This window comes from Polypterus senegalus, chromosome 8 (genome assembly GCF_016835505.1).
Source record: "Polypterus senegalus isolate Bchr_013 chromosome 8, ASM1683550v1, whole genome shotgun sequence".
NCBI lineage: Eukaryota > Metazoa > Chordata > Cladistia > Polypteriformes > Polypteridae > Polypterus > Polypterus senegalus.
Genome location: NC_053161.1, coordinates 26,338,414 through 26,361,686, shown reverse-complemented (window position 1 = coordinate 26,361,686; position 23,273 = coordinate 26,338,414). Strand labels below are relative to the sequence as shown.

General features: G+C 37.9%; 1 protein-coding gene across 3 annotated transcripts in view; it reads left to right on the top strand.

Annotated features, from left to right (window-relative positions):
• The window catches only part of tmem117 (transmembrane protein 117), a 573,994-nt gene that overhangs the window by 27,814 nt on the left and 522,907 nt on the right, over window positions 1-23,273 (top strand). For 2 of the 3 annotated variants that reach the window (XM_039760885.1, XM_039760884.1), the window contains exon 2: window positions 13,419-13,727. In XM_039760885.1, the coding sequence (XP_039616819.1) occupies window positions 13,448-13,727 (280 nt within the window). In that variant the 5' untranslated portion in view covers window positions 13,419-13,447. Of the gene's footprint in view, window positions 1-13,418; window positions 13,728-23,273 lie in introns of those variants that run through there. The other variant, XM_039760886.1, reaches the window with a different exon arrangement.

The window sequence follows — 23,273 nt, the reverse complement described above, 5'->3', positions numbered from 1 at the left end:
GTGCATTTGTGTCTCCCATAAAAGCAGCTTCACTTGAAATCACTTTGTGATTGTGCACGGGTTAAAGCGTCCGCTGAAGTGTCAGATTCTTATTTAATTATGCTGCTTTCTGTATCTTCTGCATTGCATTCAGGTTAACCTGATGTTTTGTCTCATAGTGCCGTCTTAGATTAAATTCTGTAATTACAGCCACATTAGCTCCACAAATGAGACACACGGGTTCAGTAAACATATACTCAGCCTCCCATCGGTTTTTAAAGGCTCTATTTTCAGAATCAACTTTTCTCTTCAGCATCGTGTGAGCTAGCTTCTCAATAACTTGATTAACTCGGTAAGTGTTGGCAAGGCAGCTGAAGCGCTGCATTATGGGATCTGTAGTTTATTGTGTTACCAGCGCTTCATATACCGGGCTTTAATAACAATAATACAGTATATAAAATGATCTCGGGGCGGATATAATTACGCCGGGCGGATGTGGCCCTGCCCTTGAGTTTGACACATATGGACTAAATAGAACTTGAAAAGATATATTTTTTCAAATGTGATCGCAATTCAGATAGAGTTGACGCACTACAGCCTGCATGCCTCAATAAGTCATCCTCCCTCGCTCTTACTTTTTTACCGTTCATCTAATGAATACACTGAGTATGGCTTTACCAAAACAATCATTGATGGCGAATAAAGTATCCATTATTCGAGTATGTAGATCGGGTTATATATATATACATATATATATATATATACCCGCGTATCGCAGCGGAGAAGTAGTGTGTTAAAAAAGCTAGAAAAAGAAAAGGGAACATTTTAAAAATAACGTAACATGACTGTCAATATACAGTATTTGTTTTGTGAGTGTTACTGAGTGTTGCTGTCATCAAGGATTTGATTATCATTATTTCTTTCAATCAGGTTCGTATTTGTAGGATGTGTTGTGTTCAAGTTACATTCCGTGTTTGTCAATCGTTGTAAAGATGACAGGTTTCATTCATCGATTCGTTTCTTACTGCATCAATAAACAGCTCGTCTTCTTCTTTATCTGAGACCTGACACACTGCATGCACGGTTTTTTTTACACTGTCTTCCTTTAGCGGGACATTGACTTTTTCCAACGTGTGCTTTGTTTTGGATTTATGAATATGCTTGTATGTATCAGACGCTTCATATTTTTGCTGCCTTTTCAATTGTGTAATTCGGTTTTGTTCAGCTCTTTGGAACTGTTGCTTTTATCTGTGCACGCGTCAGTTCCGTGAGCGCTCGGTGTACATGCATCAAGTTTCCCAGCTGTGCTGGTGCCATCTCGTGCTATGTCCATGGCTGTATTTAATGTTACCTTAGTCCTGGCACTTAAAACTTTCTCTCGCAGTTTAGCTGAGTTTGTACCAAACACCACCCTGACCATCTCATCTTCCTCTGCATAAGCACAGTCCTTAACCCGTGAATATTTAGTGGAGTTTGCTATTGGATTGCCGCTGACGGACGGCCTTATATGGGCAGGCACTAAATTACAAACGCCAGCGCAGCCTGTCTATGAACTTAATTTAAAGTGTAGGTTTACATCGTGCTTTGTTTCAAGTAGCAGAACTCATGAATATGGTTGTATATGTCACTCGCCGCTTCTTATTGTTTCGCTGCCTTCTCAATTATATAATGCATGTTTTCTTCAGCGCTTTTTAGGTCTTCCTGGTTTTCTATGTACTGCGTGATTACGGGAGGCGTGATGATGTCACACGAAACTCCCCCACGGCGTTGAAGCTCATCTCCATTACAGTAAATGGAGAAAAACTGCTTCCAGTTATGACCATTACGCGTAGAATTTCGATATAAAACCTGCCCAACTTTTGTAAGGAAGCTGTAAGGAATGAACCTGCCAAATTTCAGCCTTCCACCCACACGGGAAGTTGGAGAATTAGTGATGAGTCAGTGAGTGAGTGAGTGAGGGCTTTGCCTTTTATTAGTATAGATACTGTTTATATATTATATTATATATATATAATATACTTCTAATGTTCGTTTGTTCAAAATCTTAAATCTCCGAAAGTTCTTCACCGATTGCTTTGAAATTTTGACACAATGTTTCATTCAAATACGCGTATGCTTACAGCGCCATCTGTTGGATGTAAAAGCAACACATGCTATACTAAATATTTTACGATTCCATTTCAATGTTTCTGATTTACGATCCATTTACGATTTCCAAATTGCGGTAAATTAGCAACCATAAAAATGCGAAATGGTGACATTGAAGTAGATAACTGGTGGGTTGTTCCATATTCGCCTTTGCCATCAAAATCATACAAAGCGCACATAAACGTGGAATACTGTTACTCCGTTAAATCGATCAAATACATTTGTAAGTACGTGAATAAAGGCAGCGACACGGCAGTTTTTGGCATGCAACCAGAAAGAAGTGATAGGAATGCGGTCATACATATCGATGAAATCGCACAGTATCAGGCTGGAACATACATAAGCAGCAATGAAGCTGTATGGTGAATTCTTTCATTTCCCATACATGAACTAAGTCCAGCTGTTGTTCACTTAGCAGTACATCTAGAAAATTGACAACACGTTTATTTCACAGCTGCAAATGTGCAAGAAATAGCCCTGAATCCACCGGCTACAAAGTTAACTGCTTTCTTCACGTTATGTCAAAATGAAGCATTTGCGAAAACACTGCTGTATTCGGAAGTGCGTACGTGTTACACATGGAACACGAGTAGAAAATCATTTGAACAACGCAAACGAGGAGAGCGAGTCGACGGAGAACCTGGCATATTCAAAGAAACTACTATAGGCAGACTGTACACCGCGCATCCCAATCAAGATGAATGCTTCTTTCTTCGCATGCTGTTGGTAAATGTGCCTGGTCCAATGTCTTTCCAGCAATTGAGAATTGTCAACAGCGTTATACATGCCACTTTCTGCAGTGCATGTCAAGCTCTGAATTTATTGGAGAACGACCGACACTGGGATGTATGCATTAATGACGCGTGCAACACGTCACATGCAAATCAAATTTGTGCATTGTTTGCAATCATATTGACCGCTTGCTCTCCTTCATCTCCAACAGAGTTATGGAAGAAATATAAATCAAACATGGCTGAAGATATTTTCCGTCAAATACACAAGGAAAACTCAAATATGAACATGGATTTCACAGCAGAAATCTACAACGAAGCGTTGATAATGATTGAAGATTTGTGCTTAGAAATCACAAAGTTCTCAATCAATTGTGAATGCCATCACCGAATTGATCTGCTGCTGCTTTGTTTGATGTAGAATTGCGTCGTGGACAAAACTACAACACGGGTGATCTCTTGTCATATGTGCAATCAAATATTCCTAAGCTAACGCTTGAGCAAAAAGGCATTTACGATCAAATAATGCAAACTGTCAATAACGGGGTTGGTGAAATCTTCTTCTTAGATGCGCCAGGAGGAACTGGTAAAACGTTCCTAATTAGATTGATTCTAGCAGCAATTTGATCCCAAAATGACATAGCCTTAGCTCTTGCCTCATTCGGAATAGCATTGCTACCAGGTGGAAGAACTGCTCATTCCGCTTTGAAATTGCCATTGAACATGCAATTCATTAAAACTCCCACGTGCAACATTTCCAAAACATCCAGCATGAGAAAAGTATTGCAGAAATGCAAACTTATTGTTTGGGATGAATGCACAATGACGCACAAAAAATCACTCGAGGCTCTTGATCGATTATTGCAAGATTTGTGTGAACACATCAGACCATTTGGGAACGCATTAATATTGCTTGCAGGAGATTTCAGGCAAACATTACCTGTAATTCCTCGATCGACACCAGTGGACCAAATAAATGCTTGCTTGAAATACTCTACTTTGTGGCGACACGTAAAAACTTTAAACTTAGCTACAAATATACGTGTCCAGCTGCAAAACGATCGATCAGCTGAGATATTCTCACATCAATTTCTAGAAATTGGGAACGGAAAGGTGCCGGTTGATCTGACCTCAGGACGAATTTCATTACCTTATAACTTCTGCAATTTAGTGACGTCAAAAGAAGAACTGGTTGAAAAACTATTTCCCAATATTCAAACCAATTATAAGAATCATGATTGGCTGTGTGAACGAGCTATTCTTGCAGCCAAGAACAAAGACGTCTACAAACTTAACAATATTTTTCAGTCTAACATTCAAAGCGAGGCAATCACATACAAGTCCGTCGACACTGTTGTGGAAGCAGATGAATTAATTATTAATTATCCAACAGAATTTTTGAATTCACTCGATCTGCCAGGGATGCCACCGCACGTACTGCAATTGAAAATCTGCGTCCCAATTATCATGTTGCGAAATATCAACCAGCCAAAGCTTTGCAACGGCTCGCGGCTTGCAGTAAAAATTAACGAGCAACGTCGTAGAAGCAACAATCTTGACAGGACATTTTAAAGGTGAAGATGTCCTCATTCCTCGCATTCCTATGATTCCAACGGATATGCCATTTCAATTTAAGAGATTGCAATTCCCAATTCAATTGGTGTTTGCAATCACCATCAACAAAGCTCAGGGCCAATCTTTAGAATTGTGTGGTTTAGATCTAGACACCGATTGCTTCTCACATGGACAATTATATGTTGCGTGTTCTAGAGTCGGCAAACCAGAAAATCTCTATATCTGCACAGACAATGGAACAACAAAAAATATTGTATACCCACAAGCATTGTGAAATTAAACATATTAGAAACGTGCGCTTTCTCTTTTCTTTCTTTTCCATTTAACCAGACTGAGCCACAGCAACGCGTGGCCGGGTACAGCTAGTATATATACATACATACATACATACAGTACACCCCCAAAATTCTTGGGGGTTATGTTCCTAGAGCACCCGCGAATTGTGAAAAACCATGAATTTTGGATGTGGCTAAAAAAAATGCCTATTTTTATATTTTAAACCCTAAGTATGCCCCCAAAACACTTTAATTTAATTTCACACTCAGCTTAATACATTACCTAAAAAAAAGAATGTAAAGGTAAACCTGTATACTGTACTGCTATGTCTCCTGCAGTGCTAGAATGTAAAATACCGATGTTACCATTATATGTACTGTAGTTCATGCAAGCACGTTTTCATTGCCAGAAGCCTTAGAAGGTGCAGGGCGTTTCGACGGCATCTTGGGGCTTCCTTAAGCAGCCACATACTTGAGGGTTAATACATCCCATCCATCCATCCATCCATTTTCCAACCCGCTGAATCCGAATACAGGGTCACGGGGATCTGCTGGACACAGGGCACAAGGCAGGAACCAATCCTGGGCAGGGTGCCAACCCACCGCAGGACACACACAAACACACCCACACACCAAGCACACACTAGGGCCAATTTAGAATCACCAATCCACCTAACCTGCATGTCTTTGGACTGTGGGAGGAAACCGGAGTGCCCGGAGGAAACCCACGCAGACACGGGGAGAACATGCAAACTCCACGCAGGGAGGAACCGGGAAGTGAACCCGGGTCTCCTAACTGCGAGGCAGCAGCGCTACCACTGCGCCACCGTGCCGCCCGTTAATACATCCCTGGACACCAAATACTTTTTTGCTGCACTTTAAGTAAACATCACAATTCACAAAGAAAAAGTGAAATTTTAATAGAACACATTTTTTCCATGCAAAGAGCATCACAATTACTGCAACACTGATCATTTTACACACTGCTAATGAACTGTAAAAACTATTTAAAAAAACTATTAGAACAATATGTACAAATTGCAACTGACACCAAGGATAAAACTCAATGAATCACTGAGCAAACTGCGCTTGAACTGGCAGCACGCAAACACACAGGTAAATGCTGACACTGTCTCAATCCCAGAGACAGTAAGGCTGCAGTGTGTCACGCTTGGGTCACAGAATTGCACAGAACCACAGGAGATTGTAGAAACATGAACTTTATTCAAACACTTCAAACAAACAAACATGTCTCTTTCAGAAGTAAAACAAGCTCAATATGCAGTTAGTTATCGATTAAAGAATAGACAAACATCATAGGGGAGCACAACCCCCAACAGGAGCAGAGGATGGTTGGGGGAGGAGAGAGAAACAAAGCAATCAGCCAGAAAGCACAGGTGCTGTTCAGGCTTTTAAGTCAGCTCCTGCGTGCTTGCAAATGTCACTGGGAAATGACTATAGCTGGTTGTGGCGGTTTAAGGGTTAAGAGGAACAAAACAGAAAACACAAGAACACTCAGCTGGACATGCATCACAGTCAATCTGCAGCAAGGAGAAATGAATAACGCTGCAGCGGTCCAATGCCGCTAAGATTCACACCGTTGAGAAGACGGTGATTTATTTATTTTTATGGTGGAGATTCCAGGGACGCACCCAGCCTTGACCTGACCCGCACACACTCACAAACAGAGACAAAAACAAAGCAATCCGGTAATCAAACAGCAAATAAAGAATGTAATGAAAACAAATTAAATAAATGAAAACAACGATACCACCCCTGTTCCCCTTACAACAATTACACATTAAATACAACAAAGCACCAACAAAACACACACAGTAAATCATGAAAGCGGCAACGGATGAAGTGTAATGAGGAAAATAGATAGTCCAGAGATCCGCATGTTGAATGGGAATGTAAAGATAGTCCTACTGCTAGTTGCTGAAATGGTGAAAATGGGTTCAAGAGCACTTCTTTCTTTGCAGGATGGCCATGAATCCACTTACAGTCCTTATGTACACAGGCAGGCTTCAGACAATGCAGACACCAAACACGAAATGATCCAGGACAAAACGAATAAGTACAGGTAACCCAACAGAAGGCAGGCAGAGAGACAGGAACTTGAAACACAAATTACAATAATTTTTTTTTTGCTTTTGGTCACCGGCCCCCTTTGTAAAAGCCGCGCTAACACCCTTTGACCCCAATAGCCCCAGCACCCTCAGCAGAAGACCATTCAGAGCCACTGCAGGGACTGCTGGGAGTCACAGTTTCAAATTCATTGGCTACTTTCACCATCTCAAGCCGCGTTTACTCTACAGTTGCTTCCTGTTCTCTCTACAGTACAGTATTGCCATGAAAAAAGCCATAAAAATTGCGGAGGATATTTGTGGTTTCCGCTAATAATTATTAGATAGGTTCTAAGGAAAAATACGCAAATGACTGAGGCCGCAAACTCTGAACTGCGACTTGCGGGGGTCTACTGTGTATACAGTGGTGTGAAAAACTATTTGCCCCCTTCCTGATTTCTTATTCTTTTGCATGTTTGTCACACAAAATGTTTCTGATCATCAAACACATTTAACCATTAGTCAAATATAACACAATTAAACACAAAATGCAGTTTTTAAATGATGGTTTTTATTATTTAGGGAGAAAAAAAAATCCAAACCTACATGGCCCTGTGTGAAAAAGTAATTGCCCCCTGAACCTAATAACTGGTTGGGCCACCCTTAGCAGCAATAACTGCAATCAATCGTTTGCGATAACTTGCAATGAGTCTTTTACAGCGCTCTGGAGGAATTTTGGCCCACTCATCTTTGCAGAATTGTTGTAATTCAGCTTTATTTGAGGGTTTTCTAGCATGAACCGCCTTTTTAAGGTCATGCCATAGCATCTCAAATGGATTCAGGTCAGGACTTTGACTAGGCCACTCCAAAGTCTTCATTTTGTTTTGCTTCAGCCATTCAGAGGTGGATTTGCTGGTGTTTTTTGGGTCATTGTCCTGTTGCAGCACCCAAGATTGCTTCAGCTTGAGTTGACGAACAGATGGCCGGACATTCTTCTTCATGATTTTTTGGTAGACAGTAGAATTCATGGTTCCATCTATCACAGCAAGCTTTCCAGGTCCTGAAGCAGCAAAACAACCCCAGGCCATTACACTACCACCACCATATTTTACTGTTGGTATGATGTTCTTTTTCTGAAATGCTGTGTTCCTTTTACGCCAGATGTAACTAGACATTTGCCTTCCAAAAAGTTCAACTTTTGTCTCATCAGTCCACAAGGTATTTTCCCAAAAGTCTTGGCAATCATTGAGATGTTTCTTAGCAAAATTGAGACGAGCCCTAATGTTCGTTTTGCTTAACAGTGGTTTGCGTCTTGGAAATCTGCCATGCAGGCCATTTTGCCCAGTCTCTTTCTTATGGTGGAGTCGTGAACACTGACCTTAATTGAGGCAAGTGAGGCCTGCAGTTCTTTAGACGTTGTCCTGGGGTCTTTTGTGACCTCTCGGATGAGTCGTCTCTGCGCTCTTGGGGTAATTTTGGTTGGCCGGCCACTCCTGGGAGGGTTCACCACTGTTCCATGTTTTTGCCATTTGTGGATAATGGCTCTCACTGTGGTTCGCTGGAGTCCCAAAGCTTTAGAAATGGCTTTATAACCTTTACCAGACTGATAGATCTCAATTACTTCTATTCTCATTTGTTCCTGAATTTCTTTGGATCTTGGCATGATGTCTAGCTTTTGAGGTGCTTTTGGTCTACTTCTCTGTGTCAGGCAGCTCCTATTTAAGTGATTTCTTGATTGAAACAGGTGTGGCAGTAATCAGGCCTGGGGTGGCTACTGAAATTGAACTCAGGTGTGATACACCACAGTTAGGTTATTTTTTTAACAAGGGGCAATTACTTTTCACACAGGGCCATGTAGGTTTGGATTTTTTCTCCCTAAATAATAAAAACCATCATTTAAAAACTGCATTTTGTGTTTACTTGTGTTATATTTGACTAATGGTTAAATGTGTTTGATGATCAGAAACATTTTGTGTGACAAACATGCAAAAGAATAAGAAATCAGGAAGGGGCAAATAGTTTTTCACACCACTGTATATATATATATATATATATATATATATATATATATATATATATATATATGATTATTTTGGGTCACAAACAGGATTAAAAAAAAGTTCTAGTTTGAAAGAAGTGATCCATCTTTTCAGATGCCAACAATACAGACTAGTGATTGTAACAAGATTTGGGTTTTTTTTTGCATTTAAAATGATTATATCAACAAAGGGTTGCATCTCCTTTCATCTTCCATATGCTTTGAACAAATGGCTGTTGCAGGCTAATACTTTGTTTTTAGCCTATAATCATTTTCTAATAGTGTATTTATGGAATTTATTGTGCTTACAACTGACTAAACTTGTAGTTTAAGAAAATATGGAACAGCATATGTTTGGTGTGAATATAGCAAACACTTTGTAATATTCATATTTGTATCTTACAGAGGACTGATCTTTCCACACATACTTTATCCGTTACTTTTAAGGAAGCAAACAGTAAAATTAACAGATTGTATCTGAGAGAAAGCCAGGTATGTTTGGCATTGTCCGCAGTTCTCTAGTCCTTTACAGCAGATGCAAACAGAAAGGACTGCTTTGTGAACCGTAGGTCTATTTTCCCTCAGTTATAACCTTCTCCTCAGCTGCAATAGCTTGAAACTGTAGTTATACAAACTGTTAAAAACACTTAGTGAGATCGACTCAAGAAAATGCAAGTAATCCAGGAAGAAATATTCTGTGAAAAATATGACAGCACTTGGCAAATTCTAAATACAGAATAATTCTACACATTTATGAATTGACAAGCATTAATACTGTAAATTTAGGATAATACATTATAAGAGTCCTAGAATTAAAAAATGCTATTTTAATTTGTCAGGGAAGTAATAATCTGTACACAACCACAATATTTAAATAATGGAAGAAGATATATATGGAAGCTAACAAATGAAGAAGACATATTTAATTACAGGCACCAGCAGTGTCTGGCATATTTTAAAATAAGTGAGCTTTTCACATTAGCTTCAATTTATTCTTGCTCGCAAGCTTTTGAGGAACTATGAATTAGAAATATTAAATAACATGACATTGTGTATGTGTTTATAGGTATGCTTGGAGGAAGTTACATTAATTAGAAAACTGTTGTTCAGGATCAGTAGCCTTACACATCTCAATGCATTTAGTTTAAAATATCCCAATAGCGACAAAAATATTCTATGATTTCATTTGTAAGGTAAGAAGGCAATAAAAATGGGTAAGGCAAGCTGTGTCTGCAATAAAACAAATCAATATGCACAGTTGATGGTCTGTAATTTGTATTTTGACAGAGTCTGGTTCCTTTATGCAAATTTATTTTAATAAATGGGTAGCACAGTGGACTGATGCCTCACAGCTCTATGAGAAATGGTTCATATCTTAGTCCCCCTTAATGTCTGCATGGACCTTGCACATTCTTTCCATATCTGTCTTAGATTTTCTTCCAGTGGAAAGATTTTTCACCCACAATTTAAATATATGTACTTTAGGTGAATGAGCGACCCTAAATCATCCAGACATGAGTGTCCCCTTTGATTGACTGGTGTCACGTAAAGGGTTGGTTTTAGCAAGAGAAAGGGATAACTGAAACTTAACTGTACAGTGCTTGGTCAAGTCACAAGGAAGCTGCTGAAGTCAAAAAATAGTGACAGTGCAAGTGAAACCAAGTCATCTGATTCATTTGCAGACTTTGAAGGTGAACATCTTGATATTTATACATTTAAGATGGAAGATGACAGATAGATAGGGCTGGCTTTATATTTTTTGGTGCCCTAAAATTGTCATGGCCAAACCAGGGTGTCTTGAAGGCAGCTGCTTTACAAGTATTTTTTTTATTATTTTATTGGAGTAAAATAGAATTCCATGCAATCAAGTTGAACAGGTTCATATAGACAGTGAAGCATGGTCTGAAAGCATCGTAAGACAAAACTCTTTTCTTACACTTTGGAACCAATTCTTGCAATCTTATCAGAATTTTGAGCACACCACCACTAAAGCTTGACAACATCATACAACATTTGACTTTGTAAAGCCACCTGGAACAAAATAGGTGGTATATCATCATCAACAAAAACAAATTGAACATCGAGACAAGAAAGCAAACAATAAGAGTGTTTCATCCTAATGATGCTGTATTAGCTCAAGTTTTCAACTATTTTATTTGTTGGGAGTCAGATGGAACACAACAGTCCTACAATTGCATAATTTAAAGAGGCCATTTGTAGCACATGCTATAGAAGGAGAGCACTTGGTTTACAGTACATCACTATATTGAATTTATTAAAATAAAATATTCTTCAAGGAAGAAACCTGTCAGGATGTTTCCCTCTCTACTTGATACCTGTTCTGTCCTTAAGTAAAAAGAGTAAAAAAAAAAATATTAAAAAAAGTGGGCCTTCATTTTAATTATTGTATCAGGAAATAGAGCCAGGTTTTTAAAACCCATTTTTCACTTCTACATTACCTGGGAAGTTATGGAATCCAACAGATTTCTTACTCCTGTGCACCTAAACTCTGTCTCTTCTTGTGTTACCTCCAAAATCAGTCTCTATACAAGCTTTGTGATCATCACACACTTATAAAATGCAGGTTATGGAAATGCCTATGTGCCTCATAGATGCAGTGCAGTGTGGTAAATCCCATGCCTAATCCCAGTCTGTATGCATTTTGCATGTTCTCTTCATGTCTCTATAGGTTTTTCCGCCATTTGTCCTAAGGACGTATGTATGTGGTTAATTCCAAATTCTAAACTGAGTGTGAGTGGACTCTGCAGTGGGTTGATGCTTGTGCCTGATATTCCAAGGCCATTTCTCCAGTTTTAGCAGCATCTTGAATTGAATTAAGAATGTTGTTATTCTATCTTTACTTTATATATGTAGTTCAATCTCATTTGACGTCTAAACTGTTTCTGCAAACAAGAGTCAGTACATAGTGATTGCACTACTATTAATTTTCATGAAATTACCCTTCTAAGTTTAAAGTGGCTATTAATTCTAAAAATGGAATCTGCAGTATGTTATTTACACTGAGTATGATAATTAAGACCTCTGCATCCTTTTTGACATTTTAGACCCAGTAAAGATACATCAGTACACCCATTGTTCTTGTTTTAAGTCATTGTTTCAATGCATTAGCTCCATGGATGGACCAGATTCAATGCTGTGAAACATGTTGTAGAAGGATCTTTTTACTTCCAGTGGCACCACAAAACCATGACTGTAACAAACTAGCAACAGCAACAATATAACTAATACATTTATACTGAGCTTGTTTGATACTATTAGTGTCATGAGCATATCTGAAGATTGTTGTGGAGAAGAATTTCACCAGGAGATGATTTTTTAAACAGAAAACAAGGTTAAAAATTGAATAAAAAAAAACAAGAAAAGATCAAGGTTCAATATCACAAAGGGGCCTGTAAATAAATTAAAAGAAAATTCTACTCCTGGGGTTAATTCAAAATCAAAGCTATCCCTACAACATTCAGAAAGATTGGAGTATCCACTGAGGGTTACTGGCAAGTGGTTAGGTTTCTCTATTTATACATAGCATTCTGAGATGTCATTGCTATGATGAAGACAGTCGCGTAACCAAATTTAATATGACACTGCGGTTAACAAAATAAAAAAAGTTTTAAAAAGTTTTTTGATTTTCAAAACTAAACATGAAACTGACATCTAAATTCTGAATCTATGCATAAAAAGTCTATATTAAACAGAAATGCACATGTTAAAGAAAGACATATAACACAAACAAATCAACTATCGGGCTGTGCCATTAGATTCCCCAATTAAAGTTAACAGAATAGAACACAGCAATTAGCCGAGGTGCACTCAGTACTCTGGTTGTCATCTTCTCCAGATGTTGTCATACCTTATAGGAGTTTGGAGAGTGGAAGGCTAAGAAGAGCTGCAATTCAAAAGTCTCAGGGTTAAGGAAAACAGCAATTGCGGTGCTCCAGCACATCTAGGGTTCCACACTTGTGAGGCTGCAAATGTCAGGGTTTGGTAACACTTTTTTTATATTTTGAATTTAGTATCATTTTGCTACAATAAACCAGTCAATGTTTATTGAAGAGCTTTGTCACCCCATTTTATAGAAATCTCTGGATACAAGATAACCCTCTCATTATTTGATTGATATAGCACAATAATGAAAATGAAAGCATAATAAAAAAGCCATATAAAGCAGTAATAATAATAACCATCAATACTACATATATGGTATATATTGTATATTAAAGAATAATATCTCATAGGCAGTCAGTGTATATGAGTGCAAAGCTTATCACCTGCACAGAGATCTTCATGTCTTGCCTACACCATCCAAACTGATTTGTCCTATAATTATTAAATATTTCCACATACCCTACAGTAAAACTTAAAATTCTTAAAGGGAGATTTAGTCATTTCTGTTGGTTCCTCTCTGAATGATGACACTGATGGATCAGGAGTAATTTTTTCTTGTCTTTTACTTTTCTTAATCTTTTAAATCATAAACAAAACTTTTTTTTCCCGATGTTTGTCTTTTTATTATAGAGTGTTCACAAAGGTACTTTTGATATATATATATATTATAAGTTTATTAATATTCATCTGTTTTTATTTGCAGAAATATTTTTTGGAGTGAAAGACCCTAGAATGGAGATTGATAAAAAATTCCTGTACTATTTCCAACACCCATGGTCTCGCCTTGCTGTGGCATATTTGGTGACTTTCTTTAATTTTTTGATATTTGCTGAAGATCCTGTTTCACACAGCCAGACAGAAGCAAATGTGATTGTTGTGGGAAATTGCTTTTCATTTATTGCAAACAAGTACCCTGGAGGGGCTTGGAATTTTTTGAAAGTGTTGCTCTGGTTACTTGCTATCATAACGGGTCTCTTTGCGGGGAAATTCCTTTTCCATCAGCAACTGTTTGGTAAGTACAAAAGTCTTCAAAAACAGTTTTAATCAGTGTGTAATGAACTTCATTAAGTGGTCCAAAATGGAAAATATAATTTGCAACAGTTTGTTTCATTCTAATACCTCCATACTGATACAACTGTTTTTAATTGTTCTGCCTTTACTTCCATGTCCTGTTTCAAACAGATATTATGATATAATGCTAACACTTTTTGCCATTAACCCAAATGCCAGACTGATGAGGTTTATTCACTATGCTGATGGAAATTTGCTTTTTTAGTGAATATTGCATATCTATGGTAGATCATAGGTAGTAGTTATATTTGCTAATTCCCTTAGTAGTCCCTATTCAAAATACAGGCAGACTTTTTTCCAAGATCACAGTTTATTACATTAAATCTTATGTTCTGTTTTGTTTAGGTCCTAATTAACTCCATCTCTATTACAGCAACAATAAATTGTTTAAGTTCCCATGTGGTTTACACGGAAAATGTTCTCTGCATTTTCCAGTATCACTTCTATGTAATATGGATTACTATATGATATGAATAATATTCCCAACACATGTATAGGAAGTGTAATTTAAAAAAAAACAAAAACAAAAAGACAGAAACCTTGATTATGCCACCCTCCTCAATTTGTATGGAGCAAGAAGGGGAACCCCTACACCAGCACCTAATTAACCCAAGGTGTCCTATCCTCACAATATTATACAAATTGACCAAGAAAGATGGGTCTTCAGGGTTTTAATAAATATAAAAATAATTGCAATAAAACACCTTAAGTGACTACCTGCATGTACTTCGGCAAAAGTTAAAATGTAACATATTCCCCCAGAAATAAAACCTGAATACCCCCCACAAAATCAAGGTTTTGCAATTGGTACAGTATAGTATGTTTCAAGCAGAACTCAAGTCCCCAAATAACTATTATCAGTTGATGTTTACTTATCTTTAAGGTGTCTTCCATCCTTTCACTGCTGACCTCAAACTTTATAGGCTTGTCCTACCAGCACACAGGTTCCTTCTCTTCTTGGCTTGTCCTCGGCCTACTGTGCACCTACTCAACTTATTTTTTTGGCACTCAGACCTTGCACCTGCTCAGCCTGTCCACTCTTCATGCTGACTGCATACTCGCTCAGCTCATCTTTTAAGCATACTGGCTGCACACCCGCTCAGCTTAACTATATAGCATGCTGGCTCCTTTTCTGCCACCCTTTCCTCCAGCATGCAATCTTTTTCTCCACACCAGTTTCTTCTCCCTACCTCCTTTTCCTTATTCTCTTGTTCTACCTAGTTAAAAATCAGTTTCACCTGGCTGACAAAGCAACTGCCTTAATTAAGGAATGGACCCTTATAAAAACATTAAAATAACTTGTTCAAACAGCAAACTAATGAAAAAACACAGTGAAGGAACTAATAAAAACTCTTATTGCTTGAGCTAGAGTAATTATTTGTGGAGGCAAAGCTGAAATGTGAACAAGTATCCTCTCCCTGACAATATGGAAGTACTGAGAGGGTAATCTTTTGTGTAAATGCTCTCATAACACCAATTTAATTTCCAACACATTTAGTCCAATAAGGGACAACTCTGCGTAGAAGGCTATCTTAATAGCACTAGGTTTAAGGCAAATAATCAATTCCAATCAATTCTCTAAGGTTTTGCAGCCATTAGAGCTACAGTTACCTGAGTGAATTATGTAAGACTTCTGCTTTTTACAGTGCATTAAGTTGCCTTCAACTCCCCTATTTTTGAGCAGGTCTTATTGTGGTTATTTACTTAATTTACTTTACTTTTACTTATTTAAAAAAAGTATTCTTTTGTTTTGGGCATTCAGGTATTTTGACCTTTGCATACCTAATAGTTAATGTTGTAGTTACTCCTTTAGCTTATGCGTTAACCTTTGCATTGTTTTGATGCAAGTTTTTTCTAGTTTTAAACTTAATTATTTTTGGTTGTGACCTTTTAAACTATCTAAATGATTCAGCTTTCAGGATTCCATTTCAGCTAGTTAATCAAGGCAGTTCTTCGTCTCTTTTTTTTGTTCTGACTTCTAAGTTCTTTGTCCATCCTAAATAAATTTTTTTGCAACTAGTCTCTTTATTTTTGGCCAGTGTGTTTTGGTAATATTATTTCACTATTTTTCTTGTTTGTTGAATGAATTCACAAAAAATAAGATTATTTTATTTGGTGGTGTTGAGTTCTGAGTTTTTTTTATGGTTTTTGCCTTACCTTCAGATCTAATAATAATGATCGCCTTTCAATACACCAAAAACAGGTGAAACCATGTTGGCTAATATGTCGAAATGCAGCAATACTGTACAAATCCAAACACATTTACAAAAGGCTCTAGGAAACTGTGGATGTGCTGGTTACAGGTTAGCCTAGAAAACTTAGAAAAGATCTGAGCTGTTTGATTTTGATGACAAGATAACATTTGGCCACTGTTAAAAAGTTCACCATGTTTAACAAGAACATGCTATGGCAAGATACATTAAATGTCTTGTAGTCACATGGATATAACAAATTAAGTACATGATTAAATGAGTAATGTCTTGAATATGAAAGGGCAGTTCCAGCTATATGGGTCTCAATCAAAATACCAAAATAAACTTTAGAGGATAAAAAAATGTTGAAGATGCAGGAGGAGAGAGAGAGAAAAAAATAAACTGAGACATTGCCTCAGGCCTTCATATGAACAGAAGGTTTCAGGATAGTTAGCACCTTTTCTTAGTCTGAGTACTACCAGTGGTATTTCTGTATGTACTATGTTTTACCCAGTGTTACTTCACTTGGGTTGGAGATGACACGTATATTTCTTTTCCTTGTCTTCTTTGATAATTTTTTAGTTTTGGTCATTTGTGATCATTGTGTATTTCTGTTTAGTTGTCATTTAATAGATAGTGGTGAAGCAGCAGCCGCTCCATGGTCTTCATTACATGTGACGTCAAAGTGATAGGCCGAAAGTCATTCAGCTCACTAGGACCTGATACCTTTGGGACTGTTTAATATATAGTACCTTCAGAAAGTATTCAGACCTTTATTTTTTTCACATTTTGTTATGTTGCAGCCTTCTGCCAAAATCTTTTAATTTATTTTTTTTCTCTCACCAAACAACACTCACCACCTCATACTTACAAAGTGATTAAAGATAAAAAGTTGAAATATCATATTGACACTAGTATTAAGACTCTTTACTATGACAATTGAAATTTGGCTCAGGTGTATCCCACTGTATTAATCATTGTTGAGATGTTTCTCCACCTTGTTTGGAGTCCACCTCTGGTCAATTTAATTGATTCAACATGATTAGAAAAACACACATTTGTCTATAGAAAGTCACACAGTAGACAATATGTAAAATGAATAATAATCCAAAAAATCCAAGCCATGAGGTCTTAGGAATTACCTGCACAGCTTAGAGACAAGATTGTGTTGAGGCACAGACATGAGGAAGACTATAAAAATATTCTGCAGCTTTGAAGGTTCCCAAGAGAACAGCAGCTGCAATAAATCTTAAAATGGAATGAATTTGGAACAACCACAACTCTTCTTACATCTGTCTATCCAGCCAAATTGAGCAATCAAGTGAGAAAGGACTTGGTAAGAGAGGTGACCAAGAACCTGATGGCCACTGTTGCTGAGCTCCAGCGAAGATGTGTGGAGATGGAACAAACTTTCAGAAGGATAACCACCAATGCAACACAAAACTGATCTGGCCAGAGGACACATGAAAGCCCACTTGGAGTTTGCAAAAAGGCAACTAAGTGGCTGTCATACTATGAGACATAAGATGCCCTGGCCTGATGAAATCAAGATTGAGTTCTTTGGCCCCAATTCTACACTCACCTAAAGGATTATTAGGAACACCTGTTAAATTTCTCATTAATGCAATTATCTAATCAACCAATCACATGGCAGTTGCTTCAATGCATTTAGGTGTGTGGTCCTGGTCAAGGCAATCTCCTGAACTCCAAACTGAATGTCAGAATGGGAAAGAAAGGTGATTTAAGCAATTTTGAGCGTGGCATGGTTGTTGGTGCCAGACGGGCCGGTCTGAGTATTTCACAATTTGCTCAGTTACTGGGATTTTCACGCACAACCATTCCTAGGGTTTACAAAGAATGGTGTGAAAAGGGAAAAACATCCAGTATGCGGCAGTCCTGTGGGTGAAAATGCCTTGTTGATACTAGAGGTCAGAGGAGAATGGGCCGACTGATTCAAGCTGATAGAAGAGCAACTTTGACTGAAATAACCACTCGTTATAACCAAGGTATGCAGCAAAGCATTTGTGAAGCCACAACACGCACAACCTTTAGGCGGAAGGGCTACAACAGCAGAAGACCCCACCGGGTACCACTCATCTCCACTACAAATAGGAAAAAGAGGCTACAATTTGCACGAGCTCACCAAAATTGGACAGTTGAAGACTGGAAAATGTTGCCTGGTCTGATGAGTCTCGATTTCTGTTGAGACATTCAAATGGTAGAGTCAGAATTTGGCGTAAACAGAATGAGAACATGGATCCATCATGCCTTGTTACCACTGTGCAGGCTGGTGGTGGTGTTGTAATGGTGTGGGGGATGTTTTCTTGGCACACTTTAGGCCCCTTAGTGCCAATTGGGCATCGTTTAAATGCCACGGGCTACCTGAGCATTGGTTCTGTCCATGTCCATTCCTTCATGACCACCATGTACCCATCCTCTGATGGCTACTTCCAGCAGGATAATGCACCATGTCACAAAGCTCGAATCATTTCAAATTGGTTTCTTGAACATGACAATGAGTTCACTGTACTAAAATGGCCCCCACAGTCACCAGATCTCAACCCAATAGAGCATCTTTGGGATGTGGTGGAACGGGAGCTTCGTGCCCTGGATGTGCATCCCACAAATCTCCATCAACTGCAAGATGCTATATTATCAATATGGGCCAACATTTCTAAAGAATGCTTTCAGCACCTTGTTGAATCAATGCCACGTAGAATTAAGGCAGTTCTGAAGGCGAAAGGGGGTCAAACATCGTATTAGTATGGTGTTCCTAATAATCCTTTAGGTGAGTGTAAGTGTCACATCTGGTGGAAAACAGACATCGCTCATCATGTTGTGCAGTGCCAGTCCAATGGCAAGGACTGGGAGGTTATATAGACTTAAGGAATAGCTAAACAGAGCAAAGTACAGAGATATCCTTAATGAAAACATGCTCCAGAGTGCTCTGGACCTCAGACTGGGCAGAAGGTTTATTTTCAACAGGAGAATGTCTCTAAGGACAAAACAAAGACAACACAGGAGGGGTTTAGGAACCACTCAGTTAATGTCCTTGAGTTTCTCAATCAAAGTCCACACACTTCAACCCAATCTACCATCTGTCCCGAGACAACTTAAAATAGCTGTTCACTGACTGTCTCCATCCAACCTAATAGAGCATGAGAGGATCTGCCAAGACAAATGGTAGAAAATCCCAAATCCTTGTGTGCGGAGCTTGCTGTGTCATACCCGAAAAGACGCCATAATTGCTGCCAAAATGACTTCAAAGGTTTACTGAATAAAGGGTCTAAATGCGGTCAATGTGGTATTTCAGATTTATATTTTTAATAAATTTGCAAACATTTTTAAAATATTGTTTTAATGTTGTTATTATGTAGTATTTAGCATTACTTGATGAGGGAAAAAATGTATTTAAATGATTTGGCATATTGCTACAACATAACGAATATGTGTAAAAAAGTGAAGGAGCTTAAATACTTTCTGAAGGCCCTGTATTATTGTTTTTGTTATTTTTAGAATTATTTACAAATTCTGTTTTTTGTTAGGTTCTGTGTCTTTTTGTTCCCGTTTTCTTTTTTCAAGTTTTTGATGTTTTTTCCTTGTTTGACTATGATATCATTGTTGTATAAGTTTGACCTGACTGCATGCAGTGTTATTTTCTTCAAATAAAAAAAAAATTACATACTGTTTTTTTAAATGTTATTTAGTTGTTGGAAAAAAACAAAAGGAACATAATGATGTTAGTTATGTAATTTTTAATCTTTGACATGTGTATGGGCCCTATGTATCTTTTTTGGGAATGGTTTACTGGGAACACTTGTGAAGATTCTCTGCTCTTTCCAGTTCATCCTGCATAAAAAAGGCACAAATGACCCAGAAAAGGTTAAAAAAATAAAACAGACAACGTAAAATGTGCCATTCATTCCCTGACAAGATTAAGAACACAAAAGGCCTTAGTTACTGTTACTGTTTGTCTTATTTCTTAGCACAAAAAGGCTATTAAATGGTGTTTCTGACCTAGGACACCAACTGACTTTTTATGTTTTGCCTGCTCTTCATTTTAACCATCCAGCATTTAATGTCAATGCAAAACTCCAAGAGGAGTTTAAATGACTGAAAGTCACCCAACTTTAGTGGAAAATACAACAGTGTATTCAGTGTTAACAGTGTTAAAAGACAGACACAAACAGGTGTCAGTGAAAGAGGAAACAGACCTATAAAAGACTGTATCATATAAGGAACAAACTATGAATAGACAATGCTTCTGAGCAGTATATGTTAAGGGCGTTACTTATGCTAGTGACATTAGCAGTATTAAGGATTTTTTAAAATGTTTATCTTGCAATTAACACAGCATGTTATATACAATGTACATGTTCATATACTGTACAGTATATGTGTAGATGTGTAAATATGTTCTTTTTTTATATGTATGAATTATGTTAAGTTACACCACACTGCAGTCTTTGTACTGCCCAGGTGAGTGTAGCAGCTAATCTCCACCTGCACCCCAGGCTCCACAGTCTGCAGTATTTTTAACAAAATGACACACAAACTCCTTACTTTTCTCACAGTGAAGTCTACAATTAATGGGCGAGCATATCATTTATGCCCTAACTGCATAATCTTTTATGAATTGTAAGTTATTTTACAATGCAGCATAACTACAATAACTACAAAAGAAGTTGGAAAATGGCAAGCACACAAGCAGAGTTAGCAAAAGATTGACTTACAGTGAGTGCAAAATGAAGTGAAATGTCCCTAAAAAAAACCAAAGGCGAAGTAACCACAAGTGATGTTACAAGGGTGTAAGTGAGACACCTGAATCTATCAATAGTACTAGCAACAACTACACAGGCCTGTTAGGTAGCCATTTCATCATCTCACCACCACTCCTTGGAGATCTTAATTCATATAAAAATACTGAAACCCTCTTTCAGTAACAAACTCCAGAGACACTAGTCCTTTTTATCCTGCTCAACTGAAAGAAACCTAACACACTTACAATACCACAATGGAAAAGATGTACTGTTTTACTTATAATTAAACAAGATTAAGTTTATTTTACGAGCAAAAGCAATTTATGTTATTAATGTCTTTATTTGATTAAACATGCTTAACACTATAATTACCAGGCATTTATGTAAGTAACATATAAATGTTCATGTTTTGGGCACATGCACCGTCCTTTGTATGTAATAGCCAGATCGAATGTTATTTACCCATTTACCTTTATTTACTTACTTCCTACAGTCACAAGTAGAGTGCAGAGATTCCCATATACATATACAAAGTACAGCGATGGCAAAAGAGCATTTTTGATCCGATGTAGAACCATCGTCATGATTTGAGTTTACCTCTGTTATAGCATGTCTATATGAAAACAGCAGTGTCAAATGCTTGGGGGTGGAGTTGGGATCATGAACGCAGCTGAGAGAATAATTCTGAATAAAAAATAAAACAAACCTAACCTTTACAAGTATCATAAATTACACTGGCTGTTACAGACTGGAATCAAATGTATGTTTTTATTCTAAAATAGTAAGAATACGAACAGCTCACTTCTCAAAATGGACTCGTCCGGGATTAAACCCATGAAGCTTTAATTAGCAGACAACAGTTGATACCGTTGTACCACCGGAACTGTCGTAGCAAATGTGTGTCAATGTCGCACCCTAACGCCGTTTCTTTTTCTGCAGTTACAGTGGTGTGAAAAACTATTTGCCCCCTTCCTGATTTCTTATTCTTTTGCATGTTTGTCACACAAAATGTTTCTGATCATCAAACACATTTAACCATTAGTCAAATATAACACAAGTAAACACAAAATGCAGTTTTTAAATGATGGTTTTTATTATTTAGGGAGGAAAAAAAAATCCAAACCTACATGGCCCTGTGTGAAAAAGTAATTGCCCCTGAACCTAATAACTGGTTGGGCCACCCTTAGCAGCAATAACTGCAATCAAGCGTTTGCGATAACTTGCAATGAGTCTTTTACAGCGCTCTGGAGGAATTTTGGCCCACTCATCTTTGCAGAATTGTTGTAGTTCAGCTTTATTTGAGGGTTTTCTAGCATGAACCACCTTTTTAAGGTCATGCCATAACATCTCAATTGGATTCAGGTCAGGACTTTGACTAGGTCACTCCAAAGTCTTCATTTTGTTTTTCTTCAGCCATTCAGAGGTGGATTTGCTGGTGTGTTTTGGGTCATTGTCCTGTTGCAGCACCCAAGATCGCTTCAGCTTGAGATGACGAACAGATGGCCGGACATTCTCCTTCAGGATTTTTTGGTAGACAGTAGAATTCATGGTTCCATCTATCACAGCAAGCCTTCCAGGTCCTGAAGCAGCAAAACAACCCCAGACCATCACACTACCATCACCATATTTTACTGTTGGTATAATGTTCTTTTTCTGAAATGCTGTGTTCCTTTTACGCCAGATGTAACGGGACATTTGCCTTCCAAAAAGTTCAACTTTTGTCTTATCAGTCCACAAGGTATTTTCCCAAAAGTCTTGGCAATCATTGAGATGTTTCTTAGCAAAATTGAGACGAGTCCTAATGTTCTTTTTGCTTAACAGTGGTTTGCGTCTTGAAAATCTGCCATGCAGGCCGTTTTTGCCCAGTCTCTTTCTTATGGTGGAGTCGTGAACACTGACCTTAATTGAGGCAAGTAAGGCCTGCAGTTCTTTAGACGATGTCCTGGGGTCTTTTGTGACCTCTCGGATGAGTCGTCTCTGCGCTCTTGGGGTAATTTTGGTCGGCCGGCCACTCCTGGGAAGGTTCACCACTGTTCCATGTTTTTGCCATTTGTAGATAATGGCTCTCACTGTGGTTTGCTGGAGTCCCAAAGCTTTGGAAATGGCTTTATAACCTTTATCAGACTGATAGATCTCAATTACTTCTGTTCTCATTTGTTCCTGAATTTCTTTGGATCTTGGCATGATGTCTAGCTTTTGAGGTGCTTTTGGTCTACTTCTCTGTGTCAGGCAGCTCATATTTAAGTGATTTCTTGATTGAAACAGGTGTGGCAGTAATCAGGCCTGGGGGTGGCTACGGAAATTGAACTCAGGTGTGATACACCACAGTTAGGTTATTTTTTAACAAGGGGCAATTACTTTTTCACACAGGGCCATGTAGGTTTGGATTTTTTTCTCCCTAAATAATAAAAACCATCATTTAAAAACTGCATTTTGTGTTTACTTGTGTTATATTTGACTAATGGTTAAATGTGTTTGATGATTAGAAACATTTTGTGTGACAAACATGCAAAAGAATAAGAAATCAGGAAGGGG